The 21,200-nt window shown below is 45.2% G+C and overlaps 1 protein-coding gene across 2 annotated transcripts; it reads right to left on the reverse strand.

Moving 5' to 3' along the window:
• Positions 1 to 238: 238 nt before the first annotated feature.
• On the reverse strand, positions 239 to 17,479 carry LOC103589300 (glutathione synthetase-like). 2 transcript variants are annotated; one of them, XM_008571247.1, is made up of 11 exons: positions 17,118 to 17,479; positions 13,959 to 14,034; positions 13,513 to 13,652; positions 12,667 to 12,783; positions 8,258 to 8,338; positions 8,079 to 8,156; positions 6,573 to 6,639; positions 3,411 to 3,605; positions 2,821 to 2,902; positions 1,750 to 1,939; positions 239 to 785 (listed from the first exon to the last, which is right to left on the reverse strand). In XM_008571247.1, the coding sequence occupies exons 1-11, from the start codon at positions 17,333 to 17,335 to the stop codon at positions 662 to 664; spliced, it is 1,368 nt and encodes a 455-aa protein (XP_008569469.1). In that variant the 5' UTR covers positions 17,336 to 17,479; the 3' UTR covers positions 239 to 661. The 2 variants fall into 2 exon arrangements, with proteins under 2 accessions (XP_008569469.1, XP_008569470.1); XM_008571248.1 differs by having other exon boundaries at positions 17,111 to 17,257.
• Positions 17,480 to 21,200: the final 3,721 nt, after the last annotated feature.

Genomic DNA, 21,200 nt, shown 5'->3' on the forward strand with positions numbered 1-21,200 from the left:
TTCACAATTGTGATGTCCCATCATGGTTGCCTTTCCTCTTGGGCTCCTGCCAGAATCACTGTGATTCCATAGGAGCACCAGTGGGTAACTAAGGATTGAAACTTCACGATCCCCTCATGGGGTCTGGATCTAGGGAGACCCTGATTATATAGCCCAATCACCTCCCCTGCTCCAATGCACCTTAAATGGGCCGACCTAGATTATAGCTCCCCCTCCCCACTACGCACAAAGCAAGGAATCACAGAATCAACAATGTAGATTTATTTAAGGCAGCGTTGGGGAAAGGCTATGCCCCTCCACTCTGCCTCCTCCTACCTCTCAGTCCTATCCCAACTCAGGCACTGGAACGTTGAAAAGGCTGATGAGGGGCTGACAGGAGGGTGGCAGGGTTTATGGATCTTTACCTCAAAGCAGTTACCCTTCAGTTGTACCCACACCCAAGGATTTGGGGGCCTCTAACTCTCATCTAAGGAAAACAGCTTTTCTGGTCCTCAGATGGAGAGCTGGAGGAAGGGACCCAGCATTTACCCTTCCATGAAGACCCAGGAGGTCTTTAGAAGAGACCAGCCCTTCTGAGATTGGAGGAGGGCTAGGAGAGAAAATGACAAGTACAGGGACAGAAAGTCTCTTGAGTGAAGTCCAAGCTGGCCTGGCTCTGCCCTCACACGGGGTATGGGTTGTCCAAGACTGCCACTCCTGCTGCCACACCACCATCTGCATGCTCCATGGCTTTGGTTCGAAGTAGATGCCCCACGTGCTTGTTCATCACAAGTGTCTTTCCCTGCCTACAGAAATGGGGGCAGGAGACACACAACATCACCTGGACTCAGCCTCCAAACCCAAGACCTTCCCTGTTCCCAGCTGAGCAGTACATAGGAAACTGATTAAAATCCTAGAACTGTCTTGGGTATGGAGTCAGATTTGGGTTTGCATCCTAGCTTGGAAATTATTAGCTCTATGTCTTTGGGCTAGTTCTTTAGCTTTTCTAAATATCAATTTATTCAATTTAAAATAGGAATAATACCCCTTACTTTGCAGGTCATGAGAATTAATTAAAACAGGAAAAGCACTTAGCATGATGCCAGGCTCACATTTCATGTCCCGAACTATGAATTTCCTTCTCTAGATGGCTATGGTAGGGGTTGGGGAGAATACTGCAAGTGGTCAGAGGGGAGGCTGTAGAGAGGGCAGGCTCTGGTGGGGAGCATGGTAGGATCTGGTATCCCTATCTTGTTCTGACCTTGAAGTAAGTATTTTGCAAGAAGTGGTATGAGGGACCAGGAACTGTTCCTTACAAATTCCCAGGTCCTCCTCTCTTTCTGATTCTTAGTGCTCAAATCCAAACCCAGGGGCCCCTCAGCTTTTCAGATCCACTTAGTATCCCCTAGCTGGCATATCTCCCCTTTCTCCAGAATCCCCAGTGGCCTAGGAGCTAGACCCAAATTCTCTTCCTCCCTGGAGTCTCCTTCTAGTCCTGGATTGTTAGACTGTATTTTCTGAATCTTCTTGGTACTACTTGGAATTTCCTCTACAGTTGCAAAGCACTTCTAATCTGGGCTTCATATGATAGCCCTGTGAAGTGGGCAGTTCTTGAGTCCTTGGCCTCATTTAATAGGTATGGAAATACATAACAAAGCTAGGGATTGGCAGGACTGGACGGAAGCCCAGGATTCCTAACTGTCCAGAGTTCCCTCTAGGTTTACTTGGCTGGCACCCCTGCAAGGAAGGTGCTCCTCCTGACTGGCTCACCTGACATAGGCCCCAAAGATGCCCAGCTCTGAGATGCACTGGACCATTCGTGCAGGGCTGCCAGGACGTAGCAGGCAATTCCCAAAAGGCTCAGGTTCGATCTTCTCCATGAGGATGTAAGAGGCCCTCTCCTCGCTGTCCTTCAGCTGCTCCAGGGCCTGCACCATTTCCTCACCATACAGGTTGTTACCTGCAATTAGACTGGCCAGTCACCCTAGGCCCTCTGCCTACTTCCACCCCGTGCCCTCACATCTGGGGCCATGTGGGCAAGAGAGTAGTCTCAGTTCCTGACACTAGCTCAGTGAAGCCAGAACACATTTGGCTCCCAAGAAGGGAAAGTCACCTTGACAGGAGAGTGCTTACACAAGGGAACACATTATCTGCCACATGTCCTGCCCTGGTTCTCCTTCTACCTATCTATGGCTGTTCCTTCTTAGCCTACATTACTGGATGCTTCTCCTTTTAAATAGTGAGGTTTCCAGGGAATTGGTCCTTTACCCTTGCTCTCTCCTCTCTGTACCTTTTTTTCAGAGAGATCTCTTCCTCCCAATGCTCCATCTATACCCCATAAGTTCACTCACAAATCTTTTTAACTCAAGCTCCCAGCTCTAGACATCACATGAATGTCTCACAGTCCCCCAACACAAACTCAACATGTCCAAATAGAACTCATTACTTCTGCCTGAACCTGCCCCTCCTGGATCTTCCCACTCCCAATCAGGCCAAAGACATCCCTGAGTCACATTTAACTCTTCCCTCTTCATCACCTCTATATTCCCTGCAACCTCCTAATATGCTCCCAACCTGCTTCCCCACAATCAGGCACCTCAGACTAAAAGTTGTTCAAACCTTCCCCTGTGCTCTACCCTCAGGCACCTCAGACTAAAAGTTGTTCAAACCTTCCCCTGTGCTCCACAGCACTTGGTCACAGGGTCTCAGGGGACGCTGTCCAAGGTGGGGCCTGCATCAGTTCCTCTAGTATCCCCTGAGCCTGGGACTGTGCCGTTGATCACTGGAGACAGGCTGTTAGCCCTTTTCACTGAGCAGTCCTGCAAAGAAGGATCCACCTACCTCCACCCTCTCTCTGGGGCTTTAGCACAAACCGGCTAGGGGCAGCAAGGGCCTTGGTGATGGCCTGGTCTCCTTCTTCACCCTGGCAGGAGGCAGAAAGCAGTCACCAGCAGTTTTAAGGCTAAAGAAACAACAGCTGAGGTCCAGCTGGTCATGCAGAGCAGCATCAGAGGAAGAACAAGAGGCAGAACAGCCAATAAGCTCCTTCAGGCTGGATGCTACTATCTAGATGTGACCCCCTACAACTCCCTGCAGCAGTAAATGCAATAACAGGCCTTTTTCTGGCAACAGTTCAGGGCTCTGCACAGGCAGCTAGAAAGATATTCCTCCATTGTTGCTATCTGCCTCGGTCCCTTCTCCTGGCTGCCATCCCCATCTCTACCTTTGCTGAGGGTGTATGCAATGGATTACAGCTCCTGTCCTCCCATCATGAGTCTATGCCTCTCCCCAGGGCTCTAGGCATTCTCCAGGGCATCACTGACCCAAGTCACAACAACAGCCACAATGCTAGCTCCATCCTCCCCAAAACTGGGCTCCAGGTCTCTGTCACCTAGGAGGTCTGTGGTAGGAGATACAGGCTGCCCACGCACCATGTCCAATGAGTAGAGGCCAGCAAAGGTGGCACGGAGGCGGGCCACAGCCTCTGACTGGCCAGGGAGCAACACCTCCAGCACGCCCACTCTGCTTAGCTCCTGCTGCACCTTCTTAGTCCCAGCCAGCTGGGTGGCAATGTCCGGGCACTTGACAGCACATGACCTCTCCAGCAGCAGGCGTGCTTCCCAGTTCTGCAGAAGGAAGAAGACAAAAGGAATTCAACTTTTTTTCATTTCAGCTGACCCTTGCTGGGCATCCATCCGGTGCCAGGTATCATGCTTTGTACCTTCACATTCATTATCTCCCAGAATCATTGCAACATCCTTGTGAAGCAGGTGAGACCCTTCCCATTCTGTGGGATTCTTGCCTGTAGGGAGCTCACAGTCTAGCACAATGATATATAACTATAATTAAAAGGGAAAATGACAAAAGGTGTACGGGTGTAGAAAAACTAATGAGTACGTTTGAAGGGGGTGGAACACTTGTTTATGAGCTCAGCTTCCCACTGTATTCTAAATAGAATCCAAACTCCTTACCATGGCCTATAAAACTCGGCAGGATCTGGCTCCTGTCTACTTTTTTAACCTCATTCCATGCCATCCCACCCCACCTCACACTCCCACAATCTAGCCACACAGACCTGTCATTCCTCAAATACACAAACCTCATTTCCTCCTCAGGGCTTTTGCTGCTTTTCCTGCTGCCTGAAATTCTCTTCCATTTGGCTTTTTCCATGATTGTTGGATCCTTTTCATCCTTAAGTCTTGGCTCAAAGTCACCTTTTCAGAGAAGCCTTCCCTGAACACCCTATTTAATGCGGGTTTCCCATAACTAACTTTTCACTCTGTTGTTTCATTCAAAGCAGTTACCCAAAACTAGAAAAAAACATTTTTCTATTTTGGTTTACTTTCTGATGCTCATCTCTCTGACCAGACTGTGAGCTCCATAAGGACTGGACAGACCCTTGTTGTTTGCCTTATTTTCTGTTGTATCCCCAGTGTCTAACACAGTTCCTGGCACTTTGTAGGTGCTCAATAAATATTTGTTATTGTTGCTGAATGAGGTGAAAGTTGAGTGGGGTCCTGAAGGACAGAGTCTGACAGGAGAGACTCAATGGAGAAGGGATACTCAGGCTAACAGAATAATATGAGCAAAGGTCTGCAGGTGGGTAATCAAGGATGAATGGTCTGTTGTACCAGGAGCTTAGGCTATATGAGGCAGGGAAACAGTAGAAAATCATGCCTCCCAGGCACTGGTCCCCATTCTCAGGCACTGCCCTTGCCTCCAGAGCATAGCAAAGTGCCCACAGCAGGATCAAAGAAATGGCCTGAGGTGCAACCCCCATGCCCCACCCAATGCTGTCGTTCTTTTGATACAATTGGTCCACCTGCAGCACCTTTACCTGATCTTCATCAATAACCCCAGCCACTTAACTACTAGTCTGGTGTCCCAGGCAGAGTCACGGGTGCCCAGAACACAAAATAAACCCAGAGAAGTATCCCATTATGTTAGAAGCAGGGAAAGCAAAACCCAAAGATGATCAGGGACTTGCCCAGGGCCACCTAGCAAATCACTGAGCTTTGCAGATCTACCTCCATTTTATAAACCTGGTCTGAGCTTCTTAGTTCCCTAAAAATGTCCCTTCTTATACAGTACTTTCCTTCCTTGTTAGCTCAACCTCTTTACTCTTTAAGTTTTCTTTGGCCCCTTCCCTAATACCCCTATCCTGAAATCTGGATCCACTTTCCCAATAGTTTCTTTCTTCTCTAGTCACCAAGTTCACACCATTGCTAACCACCTCTAGAGGGAAGGACCTTTTATAGAGCTGCCGCCTCTATAGAGCTTCCCCCTACAGAGCTCAACCCAGGGGGAATCCTAGATGAATTATAGACCTGGAAGAGCTCCCTCAATGTTTTAGTGTAGCTCTCTCAGTTTATAGAAATTGAGACCCAGGGGCCGGCCCGTGGCTCACTCGGTAGAGTGCGGTGCTAACACCAAGGCCCCGGGTTCGGATCCCACATAGGGATGGCCGGTTTGCTCACTGGCTGAGTGTGGTGCTGACAACACCTTAGAGTGCGGTGCTCATAACACCAAGGCCACAGGTTTGGATCCTATATAGGGATGGCCGGTTTGCTCACTAGCTGAGCGTGGTGCTGACAACACCAAGCCAAGGGTTGAGATCCCCTTACCGGTCATCTTTTTAAAAAAAAAAAAAAGAAAGAAATTGAGACCCAGAGAGTGTCAAGAGCCTGTTCATGGTCACACAGAGGCTGAGTCAGGCTTATGACCCCGGCCCACTGCCCATGGTATTTTCTGACTTATTTCCTCCTTTACCTTCTCCCAACTGAAAGCTTGGCTTCTTAGCCTCTCCATGGTGTGGACATTAGGAGCAGGGAAGAAGAATGGTATACTGGGAATACCATCACCAGCCTGAGAGTCAGAAAGCCTGGGAACTTGCTGTGGAACCTTAAACAAGCTTCCACATCTCTCCAAACCTTAGTTTCTCCATCTGTATAATGGGATAATTATATACCTCACAGGGCGGTTTTAAGGGTTAAATGAAATAATGGATGTGAAAAGTAATTTTGAAACTGTACAGTAGGATAGCAGGATAAGGCAATATCATCATTACTGTCATTAACATGAAGGAGTAGACAAAAACTTACAGACTCAGATAAAGGAGAGGTAAGAGTTGGCAGGAAGAAAATGGTCAGTTGTGTGCTGGAATTAGTTTGCATAAAGAAGGGAGAGCTGACTGTACCCATGTCTTCTCAACTCTATGTTCAGAGATGTTAAGTTGGATAGCTTGATATTGGCTATGGTGGGTGTATTTAAACTACAGAAATCAGCAAATGCCATAAACTGGGGCTTTTCCCCCCAAGAAAGATGGCTGTTAAACATTTACCAGCATATCTCTGGAAACAGTGTGAGTGGCTGAAGCACCATGGATTCCTGAGGATTCAGATTCTAGAAGACAGTGTGTTTGTAGAGTGAGAGGTAGCAGAAAGCTTGTGGGAAAATAGGAGGTTACAGCAGCAAGTTCCCCGAGGAAGAACTGAAGCTAGGAGTCAGGGAAAAACCCAGGTTGTTGTGCCACCTGAGTTGTGGAGCTCTGGCAGGTCTCAGGAGGCAAAGGATGATCTAACAGAAATACCAACCTGCAGACTGTACTGACTTGGCATGTAGCCATCCCGGAAGTAAACCACAGCAACTTCCTGGCCATCCCTAGAACATAGGATGGAGAAAGCTGCTGTATTAAATTATATGATATGTTCAGTGGTTCCATCTATTTCAGGGTACATCAAAACAAATTTAGCTTTCTTGAAATGCAGTCCACAGGGGGAGCCTGGACAGGGGTTCATTGGAAGCAGTGGAAGTAGATCCCCACACTATCAGTGCTTTCACTAAAAACACAGAGGTGTGCAGTAAAGAATGCTTTAGGATATTCCAGATCTAGAGTCATTCTAGGAAGGCTAGAGGGAAACAAGAAGGTAACCAGAATCAAATTAGGTAAGTTCAAAAAAATGTGGGCTCAAAATTACCAAGCAGAAGAATCACATTGCCATGCTTAGCAAAACTTGTATTCCTGCCACTTAAAGTAGATAGAACCAGGCTGAGATTTTTTTTTTTTTAAGTGGCAGGAGTGATGATGGGGGAGATTAAAAATTATGAGTCAAGACATAGACTATCTTTTTAAACTTCTTCCCCTTTTCTTGGATCTATTTGATAATGTCTGGTTTATCTGCAAAGTAACTACTTTGTTTTGTTATGATAAAAGCACATTTAAAAAAATAAGTGATATTGTAAAATTCCATGGAGGTTTTCAATTTTAAGAATCACAGAGTTCTAGGTCTAACTATGTGTGCTATAATGCTACCCAAATACTTGGCAGTAAAGCCACCTGGTGGGGGGCCCTAGAAGGAAGGGCAGGGTCTGGCTTGGGTCACAATCCAGGCCTGAGCTCAGAGAGCAGCACCCAGATCAATCACAGAATGAGCCAGCTGCTCTTCTTCCCTGACAGCCCAGACCAACTGCTCAGGCCTGCCTTGGCTTGCCACTAGGAGAGACAAGAAAACTTTTGGGATCTGGGGGGCATATGAAAACCAAGGTTATCTTTAAGGAGGCCTTTATCCAGAATGTCAACACCTCTGATACAACCCTTTTTTTTTTTTTTTTTTTTTTGTCTTTTGTCTTTTTCCGTGTCCGGCAATGGATCGCAACCCTCAGTGTTGCCCCCGTACCGGACCGGGGACCGGCAACGGGATTGCAACCCTCGGCGTTGCCCCCGCGCCTCGCTCAGCCAGTGAGCGGGAACCGGTCTGTATGTGGGATCCGAACCCTCGGGCGGGAGCGCCGCTGCGCTTCCCAAGCGGTGCACTTATCCAGTGCGCCACCGGGCCAGCCCCTGATACAACCCTTTTGAAGAAGAGCTTGGCTGGCCTTCTCCAAAATTTCCTGGGAGGATGAGATATCTCAAAGATACAACTCTTTTGAAGAAGAGCTTGGCTGGCCTTCTCCAAAATTTCCTGGGAGGATGAGATATCTCAAAAATTAAGAGAGAAGGAAGCCATCACATCTCCCAGAAGAAAAGATCATTTGGGGGAAGAAGTTGGCAAGATGACTTTCATAAACCAGCCTTCTGTTGGGTCCTTGGGAATGCTTACACAAACAGCCTCCGGTCTTGGTCTAGAGACCCCTTTTCAGAGACATCTTCAAATCTTCGCCGGATTACGTGGATGTTCCTGGGAAAGATGGGCAAGAATCAGAGGGAGTAGATGCTATGTTCTGAGTGGCCTTCCCCAATCCTGGGGCCACACCTGGAGGTCCCCCCTCCTTTACCTACCTGGCTAGTAGCTCATTCTCTATGGCACGCTGGTCAAATATGTTCCTTTCCTTCTCTTGAGCAATCAGTAGCACCAGAGCACTGGGAAAAGAGCATAGGTGGCCCGAGGCTGCTACAGAGCTTGTCCTTCCTCTGTCCCATCCTTTCTAGGAATGAGATTCCCTCAACTTGGGATTGCCTCAGGCATAAACACCTGAGGCTCAGAGATATACATTATTTTCTGAAAACAGGGAACTTATAAAAATGAAGATGTATCTGCTCCTCCAGTGGGTAGATGAAATATTGTAATGATAATTTTCTGTGCAAATTAAAACTTAGATTTAAAACCATCTCAAAAACCCAAGAGGACTTTTTCTTAGAACTTAATGATTCTAGAATCTTTCTGGAAGAATAAACAGGTGGAAGTATTAAAGAATATTCTATAAAAGAACAATGTTGGGGGTTGGAGGCTAATGACTCTACTACTAAATTGTAACACATATATTAAAAGAGTGTGGTTCTTGCCTGAAACATTAGAATAGCTAAATGGAACCCTACAGAAACCCATAGAGGCAACTGAAAATAAGGCATTATTTCCTGGGGCCTCCCAATATTTTTATGATGTACACTGGGCCATGGACTTTTCATCTCTGTTTATCCATGTGTTTCTTAAAGAAGCAGGGGCTTGAGGACTCGGAAAAACTTATGCCAGAGAACTGTCTGTTGGCTGCCAGCAAGGTTATTTTCAGTTGTCAAAGATAGGTCTAGCCCCCCACCAGACTCTTAGGGCCAATGCTCAGCAGTACCAAACTCCATTTTTGCTGTAGCTGTGCTGCTCTGTGACTGTTGCTTCTTGTTAAGACCCTTGGAAATCCAAACTTTGGCTTAGGATTCTCAGTGTATATTCCTGACCTCCTGTACTTGGCCTCTTGTCTGTTTGTCTGTGAATCCCCCTACCTTAGCTGAATCTCTTGGAATAAACTCTGTATGCCTGACTCCTTTCCACTTAGCCAAAATATAGGTTCTACTACACTCCCTCTCCCGGCCTGCCTGAAATCTCATGAGGTCAGACATGACATTAAGCTGACCCTTGGCTTTAGGCTGGGTATCTGAAAGACAAGCTAGTAGTGGTGCACTCACAAGCCATCTTGCCCTGAGGGAGTCCCGAGGGCCAGTGGCCCTGCTCTTCATTTTGCAGCTGGAACTGCTCAGTTCATGGGTGGGGGAATGTGGCAGGGTGTGTGTGGCACCTGGCCCAGGCTGGCTCACCTCCAAGAAGGGGTGGAGGAGGAAAGCTGGAGGCGATAGGCTGAGGTAGAACTGCATGCCCTGGCCAATTAAGCCAGCCTGCCACCTTCCAAACAATCAGAGCCAGACCCAGAAAACATATTCTCCCTCCTCCTGCCTTTAGTTCTGAGTAGTCTGTTGGTAGCAGGCCTAGGAAAGTTGTCAGCTCAGGAGGGTGACGTGGCAATAGCATGCTGGCTGGGAGCAAAGACACCTGAGTCCTAGTCCTGGCACTGCCCGTGACTTGTGGTGTGTCCTTGGTCATGTCAGATTCTTTCCTTGGGGCCTGATTTCCCCATCTATAAAATAAGGGTGTTAAGTAGATCATAGTTCCCAACCTTTTATCACCAAGAATCCCCTTTGTTTATTCTACTCATTCCAACCACAGCCCCTTATGCTTTAAAAGAGTTTGCCTAAATTGAAATCATAATTCATTTTCCAAGCTTCCTTTTAAAAAAAATCTGTAAAAGCATGAGATAATTGATGAAAATTCATCTGCTCTTCAAATGCAGTTTTTCAATCTATACTATGGGACCACATCTCTTGGAATGTAACAGAACAGGCTTTAGAGGCAGATGAATTCTAAACTCGTCAGTTGAATAACTTTGCATAAGTTATTCAACTTCTCTGAGCCTTAGTTTACTCTTGTATAAAATAAAACTAGCAGGCTGGCCAGTTAGCTCAGTTGATTAGAGCACAGTGTTATAATACCAAGGTCAACACTAAGGTCAAGGGTTTGGATCCCCATACCAGCCAGCCACCGAAAACAAAACAAAAACAAAACATTTTAAAAAATAATAAAATAAAACTAGTACTTGTTAAATGGTAGCCATTATTATTATTGAACGTACCACATAATGACCCACATCAATTTACTTATTTATTTTTATTATAATTATTATTTTTGGGGCAGCTGGCCAATACATAGATCAAACCCTGGACCTTGGTGTTAGCAGCCCTATGCTCTAACCAACTGAGCTAACTGGCCAGCCCTATCTGCTCTTAGCACTTTTATTCTTTTTTTTCAGCAGCTGGCAGGTATGGGTATCCGAACCCTTGACCTTGGTGTTATAATACCATTCTCTAACCAACTGAGCTAACTGGCCAGCCTCCTACACCAAGTTTTTTAAACCACTTTTCAGATCCATGATCCCATTTAATTCTCACTACCACTCTTTTAGGTATTATTATAACTCCTGTTTTACAAATTAGGAAACTGAGTCTCAGAGAAAAGAATTGACTTGCCAAGGTCATGTGCCGGGTCAGTCAAAGAGGCTATCCAACTCTAATGATGGGAGAAGCCAGTTCCAGCTCAGCCACCACACAGCTCCTACCACCAGCACCTAATTCTGGGCACACGAATCTTCTCTCTCCATATTAATCACAGGCTGGCAGGAGAAACTCTCAGTGGCGTTTGCCATCAGCAGTTCCCCAGTTAACCCATCCTCTGGATTCACTCTCTTAAAATACAACTAGCCAAGAGTTCTATTTGACAGGATATTTGTCTGATGGCTTTTAAATGCTCAGAGTCTGAGGTTTTTTGGGCTTTAGTGAGGCTCAGCAAGCCCAGAGAGGCTCTCTTGGAGCCAATAGAATACTCAAAAATGCAGGTTCTGGAGCGAGGTAGACTCTGGGCTCTGTCACCAATTTACCAGCTGACCTTGAACAATTCATTTCACTTCTCTGAACCTCAGTTTCCTCATCTGTAAAACAGGGGAGATGACTAGTACCTCCCTCAGAGCATGTGTTATGAGGATTCAATGAAATCCTGTATGTAAAGCATTTAGAATAGGCACTGGTAAGTGCTCATTAAGGGCTAACTATTAATGCCATATTAACATTGCAATAACTTCTAATATAGTGCCTGTCGATTATCCAGAAATCACTTACCTAACATCTTCACATATCTGGAACATGGTTGAGAAATAAGGAAGCAAAAAATGCCTCTAAGCAGTTAAAACAGACACCGTAAAATTCCTAAGTCAAAGCTTATTCACTTAGTCATCAAAGAGCCCCTCACGCTCTTTAGATGCAATCATAACAACTCGGATCATTTGACTTCCCAAACTATAGCAAATCAGAAAGGAGGTATGGAGATTGGAGTGGAGGATTCCAAATTCAAGCACACTGATAACAGTAAAAAAAAGTAAGAGCTGGGCTGGCCCGGTGGTGCACTCAGTAGAGTGCGGTGCTTGGGAGCGCGGCAGCGCTCCCGCCGAGGGTTCGGATCCCATATAGAGACCAGTCCGCTCACTGGTTGAGCGCGGTGCGGGCGCGACACCAAGGGTTGCGATCCCGTTGCCGGTCGTGGTACGGGCGCGACACCGAGGGTTGCGATCCCGTTACCGGTCACGAAAAAAGACAAAAGGGTAAAAAAAAAAAAAAAAAATAGTAAGAGCTGATAATGGGGAAGCAGACAGGAAAACTATGAATGAGAACTTAAAGCCTAGCAGTCAGAGCCACTAGTGCAGGCAAACAGCCTCACACCTCTCCAATCCTAGGTATAGTACTGCTGCATTATAGCAAGATGCAATTGCTGAGTCATAATGATGATCTCCAGCCAACAAGTAAAGGTTAGATTATAATCAGCATTACTTATTTAAGAAGGAAGCTCAAAACTCCATTAATTTTGGCACTTAAAGGTTTAAGTTTCTATTCCTAGAAAAATCCTCTCATTCCCTAATTATGTCACGCAAAGAAGTTGCTGCACCCATGAATGCTGAATCTAAAGCAGGATACTGCTGCCACTTTTAAAAAAAAAAAAAAAATAGTAAGAGCTGATAATGGGGAAGCAGACAGGAAAACTATGAATGAGAACTTAAAGCCTAGCAGTCAGAGCCACTAGTGCAGGCAAACAGCCTCACACCTCTCCAATCCTAGGTATAGTACTGCTGCATTATAGCAAGATGCAATTGCTGAGTCATAATGATGATCTCCAGCCAACAAGTAAAGGTTAGATTATAATCAGCATTACTTATTTAAGAAGGAAGCTCAAAACTCCATTAATTTTGGCACTTAAAGGTTTAAGTTTCTATTCCTAGAAAAATCCTCTCATTCCCTAATTATGTCACGCAAAGAAGTTGCTGCACCCATGAATGCTGAATCTAAAGCAGGATACTGCTGCCACTTTTTCACACCCTTACTTGGCTGAGCCGTAGAGCTCCCAGGCTTTTGCAATCCCCAGGGCCAGTCCCTTGCTGGGATTATTGGAGAGGATCTTTGCAGCTTCTTGGGTCTTACTCAGGACACTGAGAACATGTCTGTTGGAAGAGAGACAGCTGTTCAGTAATTGGATGGACCTGGAAGACCCCTGCGCCCATGATCTCACAGATACTTATAGAAACATTACTCTGAGAATCAGCTGAGCACTAAAAAGAACTTTACCATCACAACCCTAGAGGATCCACTTCAGGCTGTAATACTGGGCTGCCCTACCCCTGTCCCCTGGTGCACATGCCCAGAAGAGCCCTAAGACCCTGTGTCCCCACGCCACCTCACCCCAGCCTCCCAGTGAGCTGGAGCCCCTTACCCTGGGCCTCCAGGTGCTGTCTGGAATCCTACTGCAGACCGTCTGAAATGATAGCAACCTGGAGCACCACTGCTAGCTAGAAATGGATGCTGCTAGGATCCAGCCCTCAGACGGAAGCCCCTGCATTCCTCTGCCTTGGATTCTGACCTCCTTTCAGGACCTCAAACATGTCAAGCTCTTTTTCACCTCAGGACCCTCGAATATACTGTTCCCTTTGTCTGGAACACTAACTTGTACAATAATAAAGGGGCAGGACTAGATGAGCCATAAGGTCCCTTCTTTCCCTGACATACCAAAGATCTAATTACAAGTGGAAACTGTGGTGTGTGTGTAGGGGAAACACATGACCCAGGGCACAAGAAGGTACAGTCATAGTTAGAGATCCCTGGCCCAGCCAGTGATTGTAGGTCCATCAGTCTGTCACCCCATGGATGTGCTCAGGGCTGCCTAAGGGACCCACCGGTGCACAGCTGGGGTCCGGGAGGCTAGACCCCCAAAGCTGGCAGAGATGGTGTTGATTTCAATCTGTTTCAGGGCTGGGGAGCCATCTGTGTTGCGCTGGAACATGTAGTCTGAGCGGTTCAGGCCCAGGAACACGGTCTGTGGAGAAAACTGAAGGCTGAGGACATCTGCCCAGGGGCTGACTCTGAGGGCCAAGCCACAGAGCAGACAGATACTGTGAATTCTGCACAGAGATTAGAGGCACTACTTAACACTTCCAAACCCAGTAAGGTCATTCTTTTGGTCACCCCAGGATTGATCACTGGGATGTACAAACCCAGTGGAGACAAGTGAGAGGCAGATTCCATTAGCTCAGGGTCTGGGCCAAATTCTTCTGGTAAAAAAAAAAAAATACAGAGAGGGGAGGGGCAGCTTCTGGACTGGTGTGGGTCTGGGAACGTTTACCTGGGCAATGCCCTCTTTCAGGACTTGCTTGTGAATGTCAAAGAGACGAGCGGTAAAGTCATCTCTTTTGATGGTACTGGAGGAGGAAACAGAGAACATTTTCCAGGCCACATTTTCCAGGGCCCTAAAGTCAAGAAGTCCCACCCTCATCCATTAACTCTTAATCCTCTCTGGGCCTACTGGCCAAAACTTCAATACCCGCCCCATCAAGTAGAGAATAGTGGTTAGGACTCCACGTTTAGTGGGTAAGAATCTCTTTATCAGGTAGAGAATAGTGGTTAAGAATCCCAGTTCTTCCACTCACTACTAGGCAACCTTAGGAAATCATTTCACCTTTCTGTGTCTCAGTTTGCTCATCTGTAAAATGAAGAGGAAAATAATTGTATTTATATTGTAGAGTTGTGGCAAAAAGTAAACAAGATATTACATTCAAAAAACTGAACATAATGTCTGGTCCAAAGATGAACTCAAAAATGGCATATGATATTACTATTCTATACTTGAATAGTTCTGATGGTTGGTAAGCTTTCTGACTGACCTAACTTTCATAGCTTCTCCTACATTCTGGGACCTCCCAGGACTAGTCTTCTCTTCCTCCTCCATGAGAGCCCTCAGAGATTAGAAGACAGCAGTTATGTCCTCTGCCCCAATAAGATTTTTCTGACCCAAGCTAAATATCCTGTTTTTTTTTCTTCAACCAGTCCTTATATGACTTGATTTCCTCAGGGAAGCCTTCCCTATCTGGGTCAGATCCCCTGCTATATGCTCTCATAGTACTGTGAGCCTCTCCTTTACAGCACTGATTGCAGTTACCATTTTCCATTTTATCTGTGTGAGGAGTAGTGTCACCTCTCCTGTTTAACGATATACCACCTGAGGGTGGGGCCATGTTTGTGCTGGCTCATCATCATAGCCCAGTGTGCTCCTGTGGCACGTGACATGTGCTGAGGGCACATCCAGTATGGTTTTTATGGAGCCTCAGGAAGAGGCACAGTGAGAAGGAATTCACACGTAATTAACACTACACTTGGGCCAGCCCGTGGCTCACTCGGGAGAGTGCGGTGCTGATAATACCAAGGCCACGGGTTCCGATCCTATATAGGGATGGCCGGTTGGCTCACTTGGGAGAGTATGGTGCTGACAACACCAAGTCAAGGGTTAAGATCCCCTTACTGGTCATCTTTTAAAAAAAACAAAAAAAAACACAACACTACACTGGTTGCCTCCCAAGATTCAGGGCAGACTTTGCACATCTGCTCAAGACCAACTTCCAGGCTTGCCTTGTTACAGGGACCTCACCAGACCAGCTGGGGGAGCCAAAAACTAAGGCCTGCCCTGAAGTTCCTCTGCCTCCCAGGCAGCTCTCTCATGAGGCCTTTCCCAGACCCTGGTGGAGAGAAGAATCCCCAGTTGGGCTTCAGTCTCCAGGGAAGTTGGGAGCAGACCAGCTGGGGGAGCCAAAAACTAAGGCCTGCCCTGAAGTTCCTCTGCCTCCCAGGCAGCTCTCTCCCAAGGTCGAGTTCTCTCATGAGGCCTTTCCCAGACCCTGGTGGAGAGAAGAATCCCCAGTTGGGCTTCAGTCTCCAGGGAAGTTGGGACACATTTTCCCTTTTCTGAAGAGATGCTCCCCTTCAACCCTGGACTCTAGGCTGTGTGTGTGTGTGTGTGTGTGTGTGTGTGTGTGTGTGTGTGTGTGTGTGTGTGTAAGAAGAACAGGGAAGGCAGGGGCTGCAGAGATGGCCTGCGTGTGCGTGTGCGTGTGCGTGTGTGTGTAAGAAGAAAAGGGAAGGCAGGGGCTGCAGAGATGGCCTGCGTGTGCGTGTACGTGTGTGCGTGTGTGTGTGTGTGTGTAAGAAGAAAAGGGAAGGCAGGGGCTGCAGAGATGGCCTGCAGGGAAGGTCTCCCACATAATTGCATCATTAGGGTGAAGGTCTGCTTGATATTTCCTACAATCCGGAATCACAGGTTAAAAGCCAGGCCAAAGATCTTCGGGGAAGGTGACGGAAGGGTTCATACATTCATGGTTCATTAGGTGTTTGGCTCCAAGTCAATGATTTCCAAACTTCTTACCATTGTGATCCCTTCTCATACTCACCCTCACACCAAGGTCTACATTTTAAAAAGATTTTATCTCTAACAAAATAAACTTGTTTTCTGTTGAAAAATTAATCAAAGACATGCAATTATATATACCTCTAGCATATATATACATGTATAATATTTATATGCAGGATCTTCAAAAGTTCATAGAAAGATTCCTATTATCTTTTAATTCTATTTTTCCACAAATTTTCTGAAGTACTCTTGCATATATTTAATTCTAAAATAAAGGATTTATTTATATTTAATTTTAAAATAAAGCAAGAAATTTCACTTGCTCCAGGATCTGAAGAAAAAGATCAAGGGAGAAGAGACAGGGACAGGTAGATGGGGTAAGACACTCCAGGGGTTGTTTCCTTGTGCCCAGGGTGTGACCCAATCTGCACCCCATCCCATCCAAAGATGAGAGGCCTGGGGTGACAAGAAAGGGCCACTGCTTAGGAGAAGAAGTAGGAAATGTGACTTTAAACCCAATAACCTTCCCTACCCTCTGTTTTCCTGCAAAACTAGGCTGATCTTCTCTAATTCCAAATGGAAATTCCAGTCTTAAAAACAGGGGGCCACAGATCACAGAATGTCAGCAATGAGATCCTAGATTTAAGACAACCTCCACATTTTTCAGATGAAGAAATTGAGGCCCAGAGAAGGAAGGGGATTTGTTTGAGGCCATATAACTAAGTGGTAAAGCCAGGATTAGAAACCAGCTTTCCTAGGCTGGCCTGTGGCTCACCCGGGAGAGTGTGGTGCTTATAACACCAAGGCCACGGGTTCAGATCCCATATAGGGATGGCCGGTTAGCTCACTGGGTGAGCGTGGTGCTGACAACAACAAGTCAAGGGTTAAGATCCCCTCACCTGTCATCTTTTAAAAAAAGAAAGAAACCAGCTTTCCTGTCTATTCTACTACTTTTTGTTTCTCCTGGAGGTTATCTGTCCTCTACCCTACCCAGTCAGCTAACCCAGCAACACCTCATGGCTCCCCAGTCTTCTAGTCCCTTGGTTCTAGGAGCTCCCATCCGTCCCCCCGCCTCCCCACCCCCCATGCCTCATCACCTGGTACCTGGAGAGAGTTTGCTCCAGAAAGGCAGCATTCTGGCTGACAGCATCCACTAGCAGGTTGAAGTCCATCTGCACAGCATAGGCCTGCTCCAAAAGGGCACTGGGGACCAGTGAGGGGAAGAGAGTGAATGGGGCATAGCTCACCACCTGATCAAGGAGAGAATGAGGCAGAGGTAATGCACCTGTGAATAGGCTGTCTTCCTGCAACCATAACTCCATGGAAAGTCTGGCCTATATTTAGTGAGGACAAACCAACTGCAGAATAGTGGTTACCTCAAGGAGGGGAGGGAGGGGAAAAGAATGAGGAAGGGGTACAAAGAGATCTTCCAGATTCTGTGACATTTTATCTCTACATAGAAAAGAAAAGAAAAAAAAAAAAAAAGAGAAGCAAAAAACAAATAACTAAACAAAAAAACCTTCACAAAATATTATTGAGATTTTACTGTGCACTAGGCACTGTTTTAAGTACATTACATGGATTCATCATTTAATCCTATGAGGAAGATACTATTAATATCCACATTTAGATAAGGGACCTGAGATAGTGAGGTTAAGTAACAGGTCCAAATTATATCCAGCTGGCAAGTGGTGCTGGGATTTGAACTAGGATGGTTACTAAACAACACACACACAGGTTGAGCCCCTAGCTGTTTGGTATTCAAGTCCAGGCCCCTCTCCATGTCAGGAGCTCATACCCCAGTCCCCTTGCCTTTTGTTTGGGTAGAGGGTGAGTCCTGCTGGTAGGGCTGCAGCAGAAATGAACTCTGGCCCCCTGAGCAGAAGCCAGGAGTGGTTTTCCCCTCAATGTTAGAGAGGGTGACTCAGGTTAACAGGCCTGGAGTTCAGCTGCATTCTGGGTTCTCTGGACTTTGATATAGCCAAGAAACCCAAATACTATCGAGGACACCATTTCTAGAAGGGGAAAATGTATTCTGAGATTCTCAACAACAAATAAATTAGAACTTGGGTAAGAGATGATAAGACTTTGTGATTTGTATTATGAAGCATTCCTGAGTATAACCTTTGAGTTAATAGGTTGCCATTATGGTATAACAAGTTTATGGTGTCAGAATTTGGCATTTATATATTTATTATTAAAATATTATTATTTTGAATAGACAGTACAAACACAAGATGTAACATTCAAAAGAGACATAAGGATACATAGTGAGAAGTGTTTCTCATTGCCACTCTGGCCCCAGTCACCCAGGTCTCTTCCCCGGAGGCAATTGCTATATTAGTGTCTCACACATCCTTCCAGACATCTTTATATTGACATACATGTATGTATACACATATATTTTCTCTTTCTTTACACACAGCATACAATACATACATGTTTTGTCCCTAGCTTTTTAAATATTTCCTTATATGTTCAAACAGAGCACTCTCATTTGTTTTAATGGTTGTGTAGTATTCCACTCTGGATATACCATAATTTATTGAACCTAGCCTTCTATTGAATATTTAGGAGGTTTCTTTTTTCCCCCATTACAATCAATGCTTCAATAAGTATCCTAAAATATACATTCTAAGTGTTTTGTGTGTGAGAAAGTCCATAGATTCAAAATTTTTAGAAGTGGAAATATCAGGTAGTTAGAGTAAATCCATTTAAAATTTTGGTAGATAATTCCCAAATTATCCTCCTCAGCATCTATTTCCAGACAAAACTGAAGAAGAGTATTTGTGAGAGTAAGGCTTATTCGGCCTGAAGCCTTTATGAATTAGAATGGGAATTACTGCAGATTATGTAAGGGGTGACCTAATCCCCTGAGTGCATGTATGATGACTCCAGGGGCATATCCTTGGCTTTAAAACTCAGAACTTTGCCTCCACCAACAAGTACCATCTAGCCTGAAAAACTTTCAAAGAGTTTTTCTGCTAAAACCGCCTTCTGCCTCTGTCCCCAGGACTCGTTATACCCACTTAAATTCAGGATCAATGGTATGTGGCTGTCCTCTGCTGTCTGGAGGCTAAAAGCTGAAAAACACAGTCTTCTCAGTTTTGATAGAGAAGTGAACATAGAATAACATCATTCCACTAGAAGAAAAACTATAGCACATGAATGACAATAAAATTCTGCTTTATAGTCAGGGAAAAAACAGGGAGTGATGGGAACTGTGGCAAACAGAAGAACTTGCATCTCATCTAAAGGGGGTGGCCAGAACTCTGCTCTAGCCAATTGTTGCCATGCAGTAGAACGGGCCAGAGCTGCCAGATGATCTAATTTTTCAAGACCAGCTAGGTAGCTTGATTTTTTTTTTAATTTAATGATTTTTTTTTTAATGTTGGCCCCGACTTTTTAAAAACACTCTGGTGAAAAAAACTGTTAACAAAGTTTGCCTCTGGAGAGGGCAACAGTGGCTGGAGGAAGGAGACTTATTCTACAACAAATATTCTTTTGAATTTTGTACCCTGTTCATGTATTACATATTCAAAAAATAAATTAACTCCCTAAACACTGCAAGAGCCAAATATTCAGCCTTCATATGGCTGGTTTACAGCCCCGATCTACAGGATAAAGTCCACATTCCTCCTCCGCCCAGTATCTAAGCCTTTTGCTTTCTGACTTTGGCCTGCCTTCTTTCCCACTATGTCCACTTATGTGCCCTGCATTTCAGCTGTATTCTCTTTAACATTTTTTGCCTTTTCCTACTTTTGGGCCTCTGCTATGCTGTTCCTTTCACCCGTTTGTCTTTTAATGTCTAGTTCAAACACCAAATCCTCTAATCATAATGAATTACTCCTTCTTCTTCCAGGTGTCCTATCCAGTATCCTGGGAGATGCAATAAAGCATGGGCAGTAAGAGCATGGACTCGGGAGCCAAATGCCTTGAGTTTAAATTCTGACTCTGTCAATTATTCCACCATTTAAATGACCTCAGGCGAGTTACTTAACCTCTCCAGGCCTTGCTGTCCTCATCTTTATTGTGGTGAGGGTTTAATGAGTCAGTAATTCCAAAAAGTATAAAATACTTCCTCACACATAATAAATAATCAATGATAGCTAATATTGTGCAGCAGACTGCCTATGTTTCCTCCCAGAACAGACATTCTTTAATTTTGTCTGTGACACATTCTCCATCTAGACCATGAGCTCCAGAGGCTAGAACCTCTCTGTCCTCAGTGCCTAGAATGGCCCAGCAGAGAGCAGGCACCTGGCGAACATGTGCAATGAAATCGCACACATACATGCATGTCTACTTCCTGTCTTTTTGTCTGGATTAGAAATCTTTTTAAGGATTGTGCCTTTTCTAGGCTTCATTAACTCCCAGAAAGACCAACTGTTGGAACTTCACACTATACTATTGATTAATGGAAGAAATAAAAGCTTGAAAGGGAATATGCTTCATCCTGGATTCAGACAAGCAGTTCACAAAATCTAGGTTCACAACCCAAAGCAAGAGGCAGACCTTCCACAGCATCAGCTTGCCGTAGGTGACAGCCATTCTCATATACTTGGGCCTCAGCAAATTTACTGGGACTGGACTCTCCACCAGGCCTGTCCTAGGTTCTGGGCATACACAGACAAAAAAGAATGTGGTAGGGTAAAAAAAAAAAGATGCCTGCAGCTCTTTAGCCACCAATATAGATAGTCTTTAAGGTATACTGTTAAGTTTTAAAAAAAAAAAGCAAGGTACAAAAGAGCTTGTCTAGTATGCTTCTTTGTGTAAAAAGTGGGGAGATGCCTGCAGCTCTTTAGCCACCAATATAGATAGTCTTTAAGGTATACTGTTAAGTTTTAAAAAAAAAAAAAGCAAGGTACAAAAGAGCTTGTCTAGTATGCTTCTTTGTGTAAAAAGTGGGGGAAAATATATACATATTTACTTGTTAGGAATAAACTAGAAAGGATAAACAAGAACACTAGAACACAGGCTGACTTTAGTGCTGGAGAATTGAGTAGCTAGAAAATATTGAAGGGAAGGCTAAACTACAAACTCATACCCTCTGAATTTCAAACCATAAAAATGTCTTACCCAACCACAAGATAAAAAAGTTTTTTTTAAAGGATGAGATTTTGGGCCGGCCCGGCGCCACTGAGGGTTCGGATCCCATATAGAGACCAGTCCACTCACTGGTTGAGC

This window comes from Galeopterus variegatus, unplaced genomic scaffold (assembly GCF_000696425.1).
Source record: "Galeopterus variegatus unplaced genomic scaffold, G_variegatus-3.0.2 Scaffold670, whole genome shotgun sequence".
Lineage (NCBI taxonomy): Eukaryota > Metazoa > Chordata > Mammalia > Dermoptera > Cynocephalidae > Galeopterus > Galeopterus variegatus.